This window comes from Coregonus clupeaformis, unplaced genomic scaffold, assembly GCF_020615455.1.
Source record: "Coregonus clupeaformis isolate EN_2021a unplaced genomic scaffold, ASM2061545v1 scaf0350, whole genome shotgun sequence".
NCBI classification, from domain to species: domain Eukaryota; kingdom Metazoa; phylum Chordata; class Actinopteri; order Salmoniformes; family Salmonidae; genus Coregonus; species Coregonus clupeaformis.
This window is the reverse complement of record NW_025533805.1, coordinates 100095-114262: the sequence shown is the minus strand read 5'-3', so window position 1 is coordinate 114262 and position 14168 is coordinate 100095. Positions and strand designations below refer to the sequence as shown.

Sequence of the window (14168 nt, the reverse complement as noted above, 5' to 3'; positions counted from 1 at the left end):
CCAGACGGGAGAGGACAAGTGCCTGGATTAGGACCTGTGCCGCTTCCTGTGTGAGGTAGGGTTGTGTACTCTCTGGATGTTGTAGAGTATGAACCTGCAGGATCGGGTCACTGCTCTGACGTTTGCAGAGAACGACAGGGTGTTGTCCAGGGTCACAAAATGGTTATTTGCCTTCTGGGAGGGGGACACTGTGGAATTGTCAACCGGGACGGAGAGGTCTTGGAGCGGACAGGCCTTCTCCGGGAGGAAGAGCAGCTCTGTCTTGTTGAGGTTGAGCTTGAGGTGGTGGGCCGACATCCAAGCTGAGATATCTGCCAGGCACGCAGAGATGCGTCTTGCCACCTGGGTGTCAGAAGGGTGGAAGAGAAAAGTAGTTGAGTGTCATCTGCATAGCAATGATAGGAGAGACCATGTGAGGATATGACAGAGCCGAGTGACTTGGTGTATAGAGAGAATAGGAGAGGGCCTAGAACTGAGCCCTGGGGGACACCAGTAGTAAGAGTACATGGTGCAGACACAGATCCTCTCCACGTCACCTGGTAGGAGCGGCCTGCCAGGTAGGATGCAATCCAAGAGTGTGCAGAGCCTGAGACACCCAGCCCTGAGAGGGTGGAGAGGAGGATCTGACGGTTGTGGATAGATCTATAAGGATGAGATCAGAGGAGAGCAGTCTCAGTTGAGTGACCCGTCTTGAAGCCTGACTGGTTAGGGTCAAGAAGTTCGTTCTGAGAGAGAACGAGATTAAGGAGGGAGGAGGTAATTTAAAAAAATACCAGAACCAGCCCTTAACTTTCTGTGCCAGTGGTATGTGGTTGTCCCACCTAGCTATCTTAAGATGAACTGTAAGTGGCTCTGGATAAGTACGTCTGCTAAATGTCTCAAATGTAAAGGTGGAAAAGAGTTTCCTAGGGTTAGAGGCAGAAGCTTTAAATTTAGAGTGGTAGAAAGTGGCTTTAGCAGCGGATACAGAGGAAGAGAAGACAGAGAGGAGGGAGTGGAAGGATGGCTTTAGCAGCGGATGCAGAGGAGAGAAGGTAGAGAGGAGGGAGTGAAAGGATGGCTTTAGCAGCGGATACAGAGGAAGAGAAGACAGAGAGGAGGGAGTGAAAGGATGATAGGTCCTCCGGAAGTTTAGTTTTCCTCCATTTCGCTCAGCTGCCTGCAGCCCTGTTCGGTAAACTCGCAATGAGTCACTCAGCCACGGAACAGGAGGGGAGGGACGAGCCGGCTTCCTGTTCGGTAAGCTCGCAATGAGTCACTCAGCCATGAAGGAGGAGGGGAGGACCGAGCCGGCCGGGAGGAAAGGGGACAGTGCAAGTCATAGGATGCAGAAAGGGAGGATAGTAGGGTCGAAGAGGCAGAATCAGGAGACAGGAGGGAGAAGGATTTAGCAGAAGGGAGAGATGATAGGATAGAAGAGGAGAGAGTAGTGGGAGAGAGAGAGCAAAGATTGCGATGGCGCATGACCATCTGGTTAGGGGCTGAGTGGTTAGGGTTGGAGGAAAGGGAGACAGAAAAGGAAACAAAGTAGTGATCAGAGACCTGGAGGGGGGGTTGCAGTGAGATTAGTAGGAGAACAGCCTCTAGTAAAGATGAGGTCAAGCGTATTGCCTGCCTTTTGAGTGAGAGGGGAAAGGGTGAGTTTAAAAGAGGCAAAGAGGGGAAAGAGAGTTGGAAAGAAATTAATCGAAGGCAGACGTCGGGAGGTTGAAGTCGCCCAGTATGAAGAGCGGTGAGCCATCGTCAGGAAATGAGCTTATCAAGGTGTCAAGCTCATTGAGGAACTCTCTAAGGGCACCTGGTGGGCGATAGATGACAACAACAACATTAAGCTTGACTGGAAAGGCGACAGCGACAGCATGGAATCCAAATGAGCAGATGGACAGGTGAGAGAGGGAGAAATGAGCAGCCCTGTGCCATCACCATGACAACCAGATGCTGTCGGACTAGGAGAGAAAACATAGTCAGATGAAGAGAGAGCAGCTGGAGTAGCAGTGTTCTCTGGGGTGATCCATGTCTCCGTCAGGGCCAAAAAGTTAAGGGACTGAAGGGCAGCAACGCCAGGGTTGTGGGTTCGATTCCCACGGGGGGCCAGTATGAAAAATGTATGCACTCACTAACTGTAAGTCACTCTCGATAAGAGCGTCTGCTAAATGACTAAAATGTCAAATGTAAATGAACTCGGCGTTCTTGACTGCAGTTCCAAATGCTGCCAGAGACCAGGAATTCCACATGGGTTGTTTACATTAGTTGCTATGAGACTCGAAATTGAGCTCAGGTGCATCCTGTTTCCATTGATCATCCTTGAGATGTTTCTACAACTTGATTGGAGTCCACCTGTGGTAAATTCAATTGATTGGACATGATTTGGAAAGGCACACCTGTCTATATAAGGTCCCACAGTTGACAGTGCATGTCAGAGCAAAAAACCAAGCCATGAGGTCGAAGGAATTGTCCGTAGAGCTCCGAGACAGGATTGTGTCGAGGCACAGATCTGGGGAAGGGTACCAAACACTTTCTGCAGCATTGAAGGTCTCCAAGAACACAGTGGCCTCCATCATTCTTAAATGGAAAAAGTTTGGAACCACCAAGACTCTTCCTAGAGCTGGCCGCCCGGCCAAACTGAGCAATCGGGGGAGAAGGGCCTTGGTCAGGGAGGTGACCAAGAGCCTGATGGTCACTCTGACAGAGCTCCAGAGTTCCTCTGTGGAGATGGGAGAACCTTACATGAGGACAACCATCTCTGCAGCACTCCACCAATCAGGCCTTTATGGAAGCCACTCCTCAGTAAAAGGCACATGACAGCCCGCTTGGAGTTTGCCAAAAGGCTCCTAAAGGACTATGACAATGAGAAACAAGATTCTCTGGTCTGATGAAACCAAGATTGAACTCTTTAGCCTGAATGCCAAGCGTCACGTCTGGAGGAAACCTGGCACCATCCCTACGGTGAAGCATGGTGGTGGCAGCATCATGCTGTGGGGATGTTTTTCAGCGGCAGGGACTGGGAGACTAGTCAGGATCGAGGGAAAGCGGAACGGAGAAAAGTACAGAGAGATCCTTCATGAAAACCTGCTCCAGAGCGCTCCGGACCTCAGACTGGGGTGATGGTTCAACTTCCAACAGAACAACAACCCTAAGCACACAGCCAAGACAATGCAGGATTGGCTTCGGGACAAGTCTCTGAATGTCCTTGAGTGGCCCAGCCAGAGCCCGGACTTGAACCAGATCAAACATCTCTGGAGAGACCTGAAAATAGCTGTGCAGCAACGCTCCCCATCCAACCTGACAGAGCTTGAGAGGATCTGCAGAGAAGAATGGGAGAAACTCCCCAAATACAGGTATGCCAAGCATGTAGCGTCATACCCAAGAAGACTCTAGGCTGTAATCGCTGCCAAAGGTTCTTCAACAAAGTAGAGTAAAGGGTCTGAATACTTACGTATATGTTATATTTCAGTTTTTTTTTTTTTTATAAATTAGCAAACATTTCATTATGGGGTATTGTGTGTAGATTGATGAGGAAAAAAAACAATGTAATACATTTTAGAATAAAGCTGTAACGTAACAAAATTCGAAGTCAAGGGGTCTGAATACTTTCAGAAGGCACTGTATCCATAGTTTTTTTCCTGTAGTCAATCCTTCAATCAGACATTGGTAGAACACCCATTTAGAACGCCTGTAGCTTTAACAGTACGTGTGTGTGTGTGTGTGTGTGTGTGTGTGTGTTCGTTCGTGCCCGATCAAGTGTTACTCTCTCTTATCAATGTTGTTGAAATGTAAGTAACTTAAACATTGGGAGCATTTGGTTTCTGTCCCTTACAATCAAAGCATATTCCTGTAACTCAACGCACTGCTTTTTAAATGAAAAAAATATTTATTTTGTTGAGCAAAAACAAAAATTGTCAAAAATTGTGATTAATCGCGATTAACTTAGGGTGAAAACGCACTTTGGTGATGAAATGTTACTTCCTTGTGTTAAAAAATAAATTTTACCAAGACATGATTATTCATGTTCTGAATCGTTCAGTGGGCTCTTTCTCTAACATATTATAACATTATATCTAAAAAGTCGGATTTCATAACCTAATACATCCTATAATAAGCACTGAGCTTAGTTGACATAGCGGTGCAGGTTTCTTGTAACAACTTGAGAATTTTACAATTTGGGGTCGTCGTCTTCAAAGTTTATTTCCAACAGAATTAGCATGACACAAGCAGAATTAAATGAAAAAGGCTTTGAAAATAAAAAGCTTGGTATACGCTCAGTGCACCATTGACATTTCGCAGAGATACGCTTGTTTTTGTAAAAAGAACAGGAATTTCAAATGAATATGAAAAGCGTATACTAAAATATGAAAATACTACGTCATGTCTCAAAATCGATATCTTACCTCTATATTGTTTTATGTCCTGCGGATTGGAGAAGAAAGATGACGAGTTCAAGGGGAAAGTGAGCCTGTCAGGTGGCCAGTAGCCTTCATTCTTGCAGAGAATCTTGCTGATAATTTTTGACCACTTTTTTTCTTTGATTTTGTCACCCTAATTCTGGCCATCCTACAAGGGTAAAACCGCCAATAACCTTTGAACAGATTACGAAAGATACATGAGGTTTGGACCTTTGTTATTTTTTAAGGATTATCTACACAATTAACATATTTTATCCATTGGTCAAAAAGCTTTTGATTGGATACCCTAATTAACTACAGAAAATCATGAGATTAATCGCAATTAATTATTTTAATTGTTTAACAGCCCTAGTTACAATACGAATATCCTTGACTAATGTATATATATTTATGTGCCAGACCGTTTATTGGTCAATAACAGACTAGTATCATGTTCTTTTAGCTACCAGTCTGACAGACCTTTGTCCATAGATGCCACATAACAAGTTACGTGCAGATCGGTCATTCGGTGCCAGAGGAGGAGCGTATAGATCCATAGATGCCACATAACAAGTTACGTGCAGATCGGTCATTCGGTGCCAGAGGAGGAGCGTTTTAAGTGTTGAACAAAATTCTAAATGGCAGAAAACCCATTATGGTGGACCTTATGGGTCCTTGAGGTCCTTGTGAGGAGAGGGACCTGAGGTCCCTGTGAGGAGAGGGACCTGAGGTCCCTGTGAGGAGAGGGACCTATGGGTCCCTGAGGTCCCTGTGAGGAGAGGGACCTATGGGTCCCTGAGGTCCTTGAGGTCCTTGTGAGGAGAGGGACCTATGGGTCCCTGAGGTCCCTGTGAGGAGAGGGACCTATGGGTCCCTGAGGTCCCTGTGAGGAGAGGGACCTGAGGTCCCTGTGAGGAGAGGGACCTATGGGTCCCTGAGGTCCTTGTGAGGAGAGGGACCTATGGGTCCCTGAGGTCCTTGTGAGGAGAGGGACCTGAGGTCCCTGTGAGGAGAGGGACCTGAGGTCCCTGTGAGGAGAGGGACCTATGGGTCCCTGAGGTCCCTGTGAGGAGAGGGACCTGAGGTCCCTGTGAGGAGAGGGACCTGAGGTCCCTGTGAGGAGAGGGACCTATGGGTCCCTGAGGTCCTTGTGAGGAGAGGGACCTGAGGTCCCTGTGAGGAGAGGGACCTGAGGTCCCTGTGAGGAGAGGGACCTATGGGTCCCTGAGGTCCTTGTGAGGAGAGGGACCTGAGGTCCCTGTGAGGAGAGGGACCTATGGGTCCCTGAGGTCCCTGTGAGGAGAGGGACCTATGGGTCCCTGAGGTCCTTGTGAGGAGAGGGACCTGAGGTCCCTGTGAGGAGAGGGACCTGAGGTCCCTGTGAGGAGAGGGACCTATGGGTCCCTGAGGTCCCTGTGAGGAGAGGGACCTATGGGTCCCTGAGGTCCTTGTGAGGAGAGGGACCTGAGGTCCCTGTGAGGAGAGGGACCTGAGGTCCCTGTGAGGAGAGGGACCTATGGGTCCCTGAGGTCCCTGTGAGGAGAGGGACCTATGGGTCCCTGAGGTCCTTGTGAGGAGAGGGACCTGAGGTCCCTGTGAGGAGAGGGACCTATGGGTCCCTGAGGTCCTTGTGAGGAGAGGGACCTGAGGTCCCTGTGAGGAGAGGGACCTGAGGTCCCTGTGAGGAGAGGGACCTATGGGTCCCTGAGGTCCCTGTGAGGAGAGGGACCTATGGGTCCCTGAGGTCCCTGTGAGGAGAGGGACCTATGGGTCCCTGAGGTCCTTGTGAGGAGAGGGACCTGAGGTCCCTGTGAGGAGAACCCTAACCCTATGGGGGACCTATGCACTGAATTTCATGACTTTAGGTCAAACGGGGGGAGGGGGAGGGGGCGTGACCTTTCAAAGTTCGCATTTTCAATCACCTGTTATAGCGCCACCATCTGGGCAATCCGTGTAATTTTGTAAATGCCGGATATCTATGGCAAGAAGCTTCATTCACCCAAGTTTCGTCAAAATGGGGCCAGTGGTGTCTGAGATATCGCATGTGATGTCCGTTAGCACGTTAGCACACACACACGTACGGACAGAGACAGATCCATAGTCCCCCCTCCTCGATTTCATGGTGGGAGACAACCAGAGAAGCACATGGGAGCTTTACATTATTAGTATTAGCTATATATTATTATTTTATTATAACGTCTAACCATTAAATAACTAACCCTAATCCGTCCCGAACGTACCAGTCTAGCCCTAACCAGTCTAGCCCTAACCATGACGTACCAGTCTAGCCCTAACCATGACGTACCAGTCTAGCCCTAACCATGACGTACCAGTCTAGCCCTAACCAGTCTAGCCCTAACCAGTCTAGCCCTAACCATGACGTACCAGTCTAGCCCTAACCATGACGTACCAGTCTAGCCCTAACCATGACGTACCAGTCTAGCCCTAACCAGTCTAGCCCTAACCATGACGTACCAGTCTAGCCCTAACCATGACGTACCAGTCTAGCCCTAACCATGACGTACCAGTCTAGCCCTAACCATGACGTACCAGTCTAGCCCTAACCATGACGTACCAGTCTAGCCCTAACCATGACGTACCAGTCTAGCCCTAACCAGTCTAGCCCTAACCATGACGTACCAGTCTAGCCCTAACCATGACGTACCAGTCTAGCCCTAACCATGACGTACCAGTCTAGCCCTAACCATGACGTACCAGTCTAGCCCTAACCATGACGTACCAGTCTAGCCCTAACCATGACGTACCGTTGATGATCTCCTGGTCCAGCAGCAGGGCCTGGTGTGTGAAGATCTGTTCCTGGATCCTCCACAGAGACCTCTTAATCTTCTCCCTCCGGGTCACCATGTAGGTCAGGTTACGCACCTGCAACACAAGCAGGTGACACGCAGAACCAGGTGACACGCAGAACCAGGTGACACGCAGAACCAGGTGACACGCAGAACCAGGTGACACGCAGAACCTGTCATTTTACAGACTCAAACGTCCCATACATACTCCCCAGCATATGGACCCATTCTATCTCATCTTGTCATACACAACTACAACATGAGTAGGGTGACATTCTGGTCCTCTGTCTCTCGCTAAGTGTTCTGTTTCCAGCTGCTGTCTGTCTAGTAGAGTAGTTCTGTCTGTCTGTCTGTCTGTCTGTCTAGTAGAGTAGTTCTGTCTGTCTGTCTGTCTGTCTAGTAGAGTAGTTCTGTCTGTCTGTCTGTCTGTCTGTCTAGTAGAGTAGTTCTGTCTGTCTGTCTGTCTAGTAGAGTAGTTCTGTCTGTCTGTCTGTCTAGTAGAGTAGTTCTGTCTGTCTGTCTGTCTAGTAGAGTAGTTATGTCTGTCTGTCTGTCTGTCTGTCTAGTAGAGTAGTTCTGTCTGTCTGTCTGTCTAGTAGAGTAGTTCTGTCTGTCTGTCTGTCTGTCTAGTAGAGTAGTTCTGTCTGTCTGTCTGTCTAGTAGAGTAGTTCTGTCTGTCTGTCTGTCTGTCTGTCTAGTAGAGTAGTTCTGTCTGTCTGTCTAGTAGAGTAGTTCTGTCTGTCTGTCTGTCTGTCTGTCTGTCTAGTAGAGTAGTTCTGTCTGTCTGTCTGTCTGTCTGTCTGTCTGTCTGTCTGTCTAGTAGAGTAGTTCTGTCTGTCTGTCCGTCTGTCTAGTAGAGTAGTTCTGTCTGTCTGTCCGTCTGTCTAGTAGAGTAGTTCTGTCTGTCTGTCTAGTAGAGTAGTTCTGTCTGTCTGTCTAGTAGAGTAGTTCTGTCTGTCTGTCTAGTAGAGTAGTTCTGTCTGTCTGTCTGTCTGTCTGTCTGTCTGTCTGTCTGTCTGTCTAGTAGAGTAGTTCTGTCTGTCTGTCTGTCTAGTAGAGTAGTTCTGTCTGTCTGTCTGTCTGTCTAGTAGAGTAGTTCTGTCTGTCTGTCTGTCTAGTAGAGTAGTTCTGTCTGTCTGTCTGTCTAGTAGAGTAGTTCTGTCTGTCTGTCTAGTAGAGTAGTTCTGTCTGTCTGTCTGTCTAGTAGAGTAGTTCTGTCTGTCTGTCTGTCTAGTAGAGTAGTTCTGTCTGTCTAGTAGAGTAGTTCTGTCTGTCTGTCTGTCTGTCTGTCTGTCTATCTAGTAGAGTAGTTCTGTCTGTCTGTCTGTCTGTCTGTCTGTCTGTCTGTCTAGTAGAGTAGTTCTGTCTGTCTGTCTGTCTAGTAGAGTAGTTCTGTCTGTCTGTCTAGTAGAGTAGTTCTGTCTGTCTGTCTGTCTAGTAGAGTAGTTCTGTCTGTCTGTCTGTCTGTCTAGTAGAGTAGTTCTGTCTGTCTGTCTGTCTAGTAGAGTAGTTCTGTCTGTCTGTCTGTCTAGTAGAGTAGTTCTGTCTGTCTGTCTAGTAGAGTAGTTCTGTCTGTCTGTCTGTCTAGTAGAGTAGTTCTGTCTGTCTGTCTGTCTAGTAGAGTAGTTCTGTCTGTCTAGTAGAGTAGTTCTGTCTGTCTGTCTGTCTGTCTGTGTCTGTCTGTCTAGTAGAGTAGTTCTGTCTGTCTGTCTGTCTAGTAGAGTAGTTCTGTCTGTCTGTCTGTCTGTCTAGTAGAGTAGTTCTGTCTGTCTGTCTAGTAGAGTAGTTCTGTCTGTCTGTCTGTCTAGTAGAGTAGTTCTGTCTGTCTGTCTGTCTAGTAGAGTAGTTCTGTCTGTCTGTCTGTCTAGTAGAGTAGTTCTGTCTGTCTGTCTGTCTAGTAGAGTAGTTCTGTCTGTCTGTCTGTCTAGTAGAGTAGTTCTGTCTGTCTGTCTGTCTGTCTGTCTGTCTAGTAGAGTAGTTCTGTCTGTCTGTCTGTCTAGTAGAGTAGTTCTGTCTGTCTGTCTGTCTGTCTAGTAGAGTAGTTCTGTCTGTCTAGTAGAGTAGTTCTGTCTGTCTCTGTCTGTCTGTCTGTCTAGTAGAGTAGTTCTGTCTGTCTGTCTGTCTGTCTGTCTAGTAGAGTAGTTCTGTCTGTCTCTCTGTCTAGTAGAGTAGTTCTGTCTGTCTGTCTGTCTGTCTGTCTGTCTGTCTGTCTGTCTGTCTGTCTGTCTAGTAGAGTAGGTCTGTCTGTCTAGTAGAGTAGTTCTGTCTGTCTGTCTGTCTAGTAGAGTAGTTCTGTCTGTCTGTCTAGTAGAGTAGTTCTGTCTGTCTGTCTAGTAGAGTAGTTCTGTCTGTCTAGTAGAGTAGTTCTGTCTGTCTGTCTAGTAGAGTAGTTCTGTCTGTCTAGTAGAGTAGTTCTGTCTGTCTGTCTAGTAGAGTAGTTCTGTCTGTCTGTCTAGTAGAGTAGTTCTGTCTGTCTGTCTGTCTGTCTGTCTGTCTAGTAGAGTAGTTCTGTCTGTCTGTCTGTCTAGTAGAGTAGTTCTGTCTGTCTGTCTAGTAGAGTAGTTCTGTCTGTCTGTCTGTCTAGTAGAGTAGTTCTGTCTGTCTGTCTGTCTAGTAGAGTAGTTCTGTCTGTCTGTCTGTCTAGTAGAGTAGTTCTGTCTGTCTGTCTAGTAGAGTAGTTCTGTCTGTCTGTCTGTCTAGTAGAGTAGTTCTGTCTGTCTGTCTAGTAGAGTAGTTCTGTCTGTCTGTCTAGTAGAGTAGTTCTGTCTGTCTGTCTGTCTAGTAGAGTAGTTCTGTCTGTCTGTCTAGTAGAGTAGTTCTGTCTGTCTGTCTGTCTAGTAGAGTAGTTCTGTCTGTCTGTCTGTCTAGTAGAGTAGTTCTGTCTGTCTGTCTGTCTGTCTGTCTAGTAGAGTAGTTCTGTCTGTCTGTCTGTCTAGTAGAGTAGTTCTGTCTGTCTGTCTGTCTGTCTAGTAGAGTAGTTATGTCTGTCTGTCTGTCTAGTAGAGTAGTTCTGTCTGTCTGTCTGTCTGTCTGTCTGTCTAGTAGAGTAGTTCTGTCTGTCTGTCTGTCTGTCTGTCTGTCTGTCTAGTAGAGTAGTTCTGTCTGTCTGTCCGTCTGTCTAGTAGAGTAGTTCTGTCTGTCTGTCCGTCTGTCTAGTAGAGTAGTTCTGTCTGTCTGTCTAGTAGAGTAGTTCTGTCTGTCTGTCTAGTAGAGTAGTTCTGTCTGTCTGTCTGTCTGTCTGTCTGTCTGTCTGTCTGTCTGTCTGTCTAGTAGAGTAGTTCTGTCTGTCTGTCTGTCTGTCTAGTAGAGTAGTTCTGTCTGTCTGTCTGTCTAGTAGAGTAGTTCTGTCTGTCTGTCTGTCTAGTAGAGTAGTTCTGTCTGTCTGTCTAGTAGAGTAGTTCTGTCTGTCTGTCTGTCTAGTAGAGTAGTTCTGTCTGTCTGTCTGTCTAGTAGAGTAGTTCTGTCTGTCTAGTAGAGTAGTTCTGTCTGTCTGTCTGTCTGTCTGTCTGTCTGTCTAGTAGAGTAGTTCTGTCTGTCTGTCTGTCTAGTAGAGTAGTTCTGTCTGTCTGTCTGTCTGTCTGTCTGTCTGTCTGTCTAGTAGAGTAGTTCTGTCTGTCTGTCTAGTAGAGTAGTTCTGTCTGTCTGTCTGTCTAGTAGAGTAGTTCTGTCTGTCTGTCTGTCTAGTAGAGTAGTTATGTCTGTCTGTCTGTCTAGTAGAGTAGTTCTGTCTGTCTGTCTGTCTAGTAGAGTAGTTCTGTCTGTCTGTCTGTCTAGTAGAGTAGTTCTGTCTGTCTGTCTGTCTGTCTAGTAGAGTAGTTCTGTCTGTCTGTCTGTCTGTCTAGTAGAGTAGTTCTGTCTGTCTGTCTGTCTGTCTAGTAGAGTAGTTCTGTCTGTCTGTCTGTCTAGTAGAGTAGTTCTGTCTGTCTGTCTGTCTGTCTAGTAGAGTAGTTCTGTCTGTCTAGTAGAGTAGTTCTGTCTGTCTGTCTGTCTGTCTGTTTGTCTAGTAGAGTAGTTCTGTCTGTCTGTCTGTCTGTCTGTCTGTCTAGTAGAGTAGTTCTGTCTGTCTCTCTGTCTAGTAGAGTAGTTCTGTCTGTCTGTCTGTCTGTCTGTCTGTCTGTCTGTCTGTCTAGTAGAGTAGGTCTGTCTGTCTGTCTGTCTAGTAGAGTAGTTCTGTCTGTCTGTCTAGTAGAGTAGTTCTGTCTGTCTGTCTAGTAGAGTAGTTCTGTCTGTCTAGTAGAGTAGTTCTGTCTGTCTAGTAGAGTAGTTCTGTCTGTCTGTCTGTCTAGTAGAGTAGTTCTGTCTGTCTGTCTAGTAGAGTAGTTCTGTCTGTCTGTCTGTCTAGTAGAGTAGTTCTGTCTGTCTGTCTGTCTAGTAGAGTAGTTCTGTCTGTCTGTCTAGTAGAGTAGTTCTGTCTGTCTGTCTAGTAGAGTAGTTCTGTCTGTCTGTCTGTCTAGTAGAGTAGTTCTGTCTGTCTGTCTAGTAGAGTAGTTCTGTCTGTCTGTCTGTCTAGTAGAGTAGTTCTGTCTGTCTAGTAGAGTAGTTCTGTCTGTCTGTCTGTCTGTCTGTCTGTCTATCTAGTAGAGTAGTTCTGTCTGTCTGTCTGTCTGTCTGTCTGTCTGTCTAGTAGAGTAGTTCTGTCTGTCTGTCTGTCTAGTAGAGTAGTTCTGTCTGTCTGTCTAGTAGAGTAGTTCTGTCTGTCTGTCTGTCTAGTAGAGTAGGTCTGTCCCTCTGTCTGTCCAGTTGAGTAGCCAGTGCCGGCTGCCTGAGCGTGGCTGGCCTGGGTGGCGTGGCCTGACCCCTTCCCCAGGGAAACAGGAAGAGGAAGTAGAACCTACCCTCTCCAGATCCTGGCGGAGATGAGTGAACAGCTGTAGGCGGCGGAGGAGGACATCATGCTCTCTCCTCGCCAGACTCTCCTCCTCCTCCTTCTGGGGGGTCAGTAGCGGCTGGCTGTGATTGGCTCGGCGCTTCAGCTTCCAGTACTGATACAGGAAGTCTACTGTTTCCGGGGGCAACTGCAGGTGATTGGCTACCTCCTTAAAGTCAACTAACTGGTAGAACTCTTCCTCCAGCTGCTGGAGTTTGATCTGACGGAGGTTCACCTCCTCCTGGGGGGTCGGGACGGGCGCTGGGGTCGGGAGGGGCGGAACTTCATCACCTCTAACTCTGTCACTCTTCCTCCACTTCTTGTCTCTGGCCCCCTCCTTTCCCTCCTCCCCCTCTCCGTCCTGTTCTCCCTCCAGACCGGAGTGTTTGGGGCAGAAGGCTTTGAACTTGACCTCGTCCTGCTCCGTCAGGATGGTGTTCATCTCCAGGCTGCTCTGTAAGGCACAGCTCACATGGAACGCTGTCCGACAGCTCTTTGCTGAACACTGAGGGAATACAGAGAGAGAGTTACAGCTCTTAGCTGAACACTGAGGAAATACAGAGAGTTACAGCTCCTAGCTGAACACTGAGTTACAGTTCTTAGCTGAATACACAGAGAGGGAGAGTTATGGCTCTTAGCTGAACACTGAGGAAATACAGAGAACACTGAGGGAATACAGAGAGAGTTACAGCTCTTAGCTGAACACTGAGGGAATACAGAGAGAGAGTTACAGCTCTTAGCTGAACACTGAGGGAATACAGAGAGAGAGAGAGAGACAGCTCTTAGCTGAACACTGAGGGAATACAGAGAGCATTACAGCTCTTAGCTGAACACTGAGGGAATACAGAGAGAGAGAGAGAGAGAGAGAGAGACAGCTCTTAGCTGAACACTGAGGGAATACAGAGAGCATTACAGCTCTTAGCTGAACACTGAGGGAATACAGAGAGAGAGAGAGAGAGAGAGACAGCTCTTAGCTGAACACTGAGGGAATACAGAGAGCATTACAGCTCTTAGCTGAACACTGAGGGAATACAGAGAGCAGTTACAGCTCTTAAATGAACACTGATTTAGAGATCTTAGCTGAAGACTGAGGGAACACAGAGAGCTAAATCTCTTAGCTGAACACTGAGGGAATGCAGAGAGTTACAGCTCTTAGCTGAACACTGAGGAAAAACAGAGCGCATTACAGCTCTTAGCTGAACACTGAGGGAATACAGAGAGCTAAATCTCTTAGCTGAACACTGAGGGAATGCAGAGAGTTACAGCTCTTAGCTGAACACTGAGGGAATACAGAGAGTTACAGCTCTTAAATTAACACTGAAGGTATTAAGAGCGTGAGAGAGAGTTACCGCTCTTAGCTGAACACTGAGGGAATACAGAGAGTTACAGCTCTTAAATTAACACTGAAGGTATTAAGAGCGTGAGAGAGAGTTACCGCTCTTAGCTGAACACTGAAGGAATACAGAGAGTTACAGCTCTTAAATTAACACTGAAGGAATTAAGAGCGCGAGAGAGAGTTACCGCTCTTAGCTGAACACTGAAGGAATACAGAGAGTTACAGCTCTTAAATTAACACTGAAGGAATTAAGAGCGCGAGAGAGAGTTACCGCTCTTAGCTGAACACTGAAGGAATACAGAGAGTTACAGCTCTTAAATTAACACTGAAGGAATTAAGAGCGCGAGAGAGAGTTACAGCTCTTAGCAGAACACTGAGGGAATTTAGAGAGCGAGTTACAGCTCATAAATGAAGAATGATTTAGAGATCTTAGCTTAACACTGAGGGAACACAGAGAACTAAATATCTTAGCTGAAGACTGAGGGAATACAGAGAACATTACAGCTCATAGCTGAACACTGAGGGAATACAGAGAGTTACAGCTCTTAGCTGAACACTGAGGGAATACAGAGAGAGAGAGAGAGAGAGAGAGTTACAGTTCTTAGCTGAACACTGAGGGAAAACAGAGAGTTACAGTTCTTAGCTGAACACTGAGGGAAAACAGAGAGTTACAGCTCTTAGCTGAACACTGAGGGAATACAGAGAGAGAGTTACAGCTCTTAGCTGAACACTGAGGGAAAACAGAGAGAGAGAGTTACAGCTCTTAGCTGAACACT

The 14168-nt window shown here is 47.1% G+C and overlaps 1 protein-coding gene across 1 annotated transcript in view; it reads right to left on the bottom strand.

The window, feature by feature from the left end:
• LOC121556691 (protein Jade-1) overlaps window positions 1-14168 on the bottom strand; it is an 87198-nt gene that overhangs the window by 1695 nt on the left and 71335 nt on the right. Inside the window, exons 9-10 of the mRNA XM_045215004.1 lie at window positions 12025-12561; window positions 7148-7265 (exon numbers count right to left, since the gene is read on the bottom strand). Of these exons, the coding sequence (XP_045070939.1) occupies window positions 7148-7265; window positions 12025-12561 (655 nt within the window). The remainder of the gene's footprint in view (window positions 1-7147; window positions 7266-12024; window positions 12562-14168) is intronic.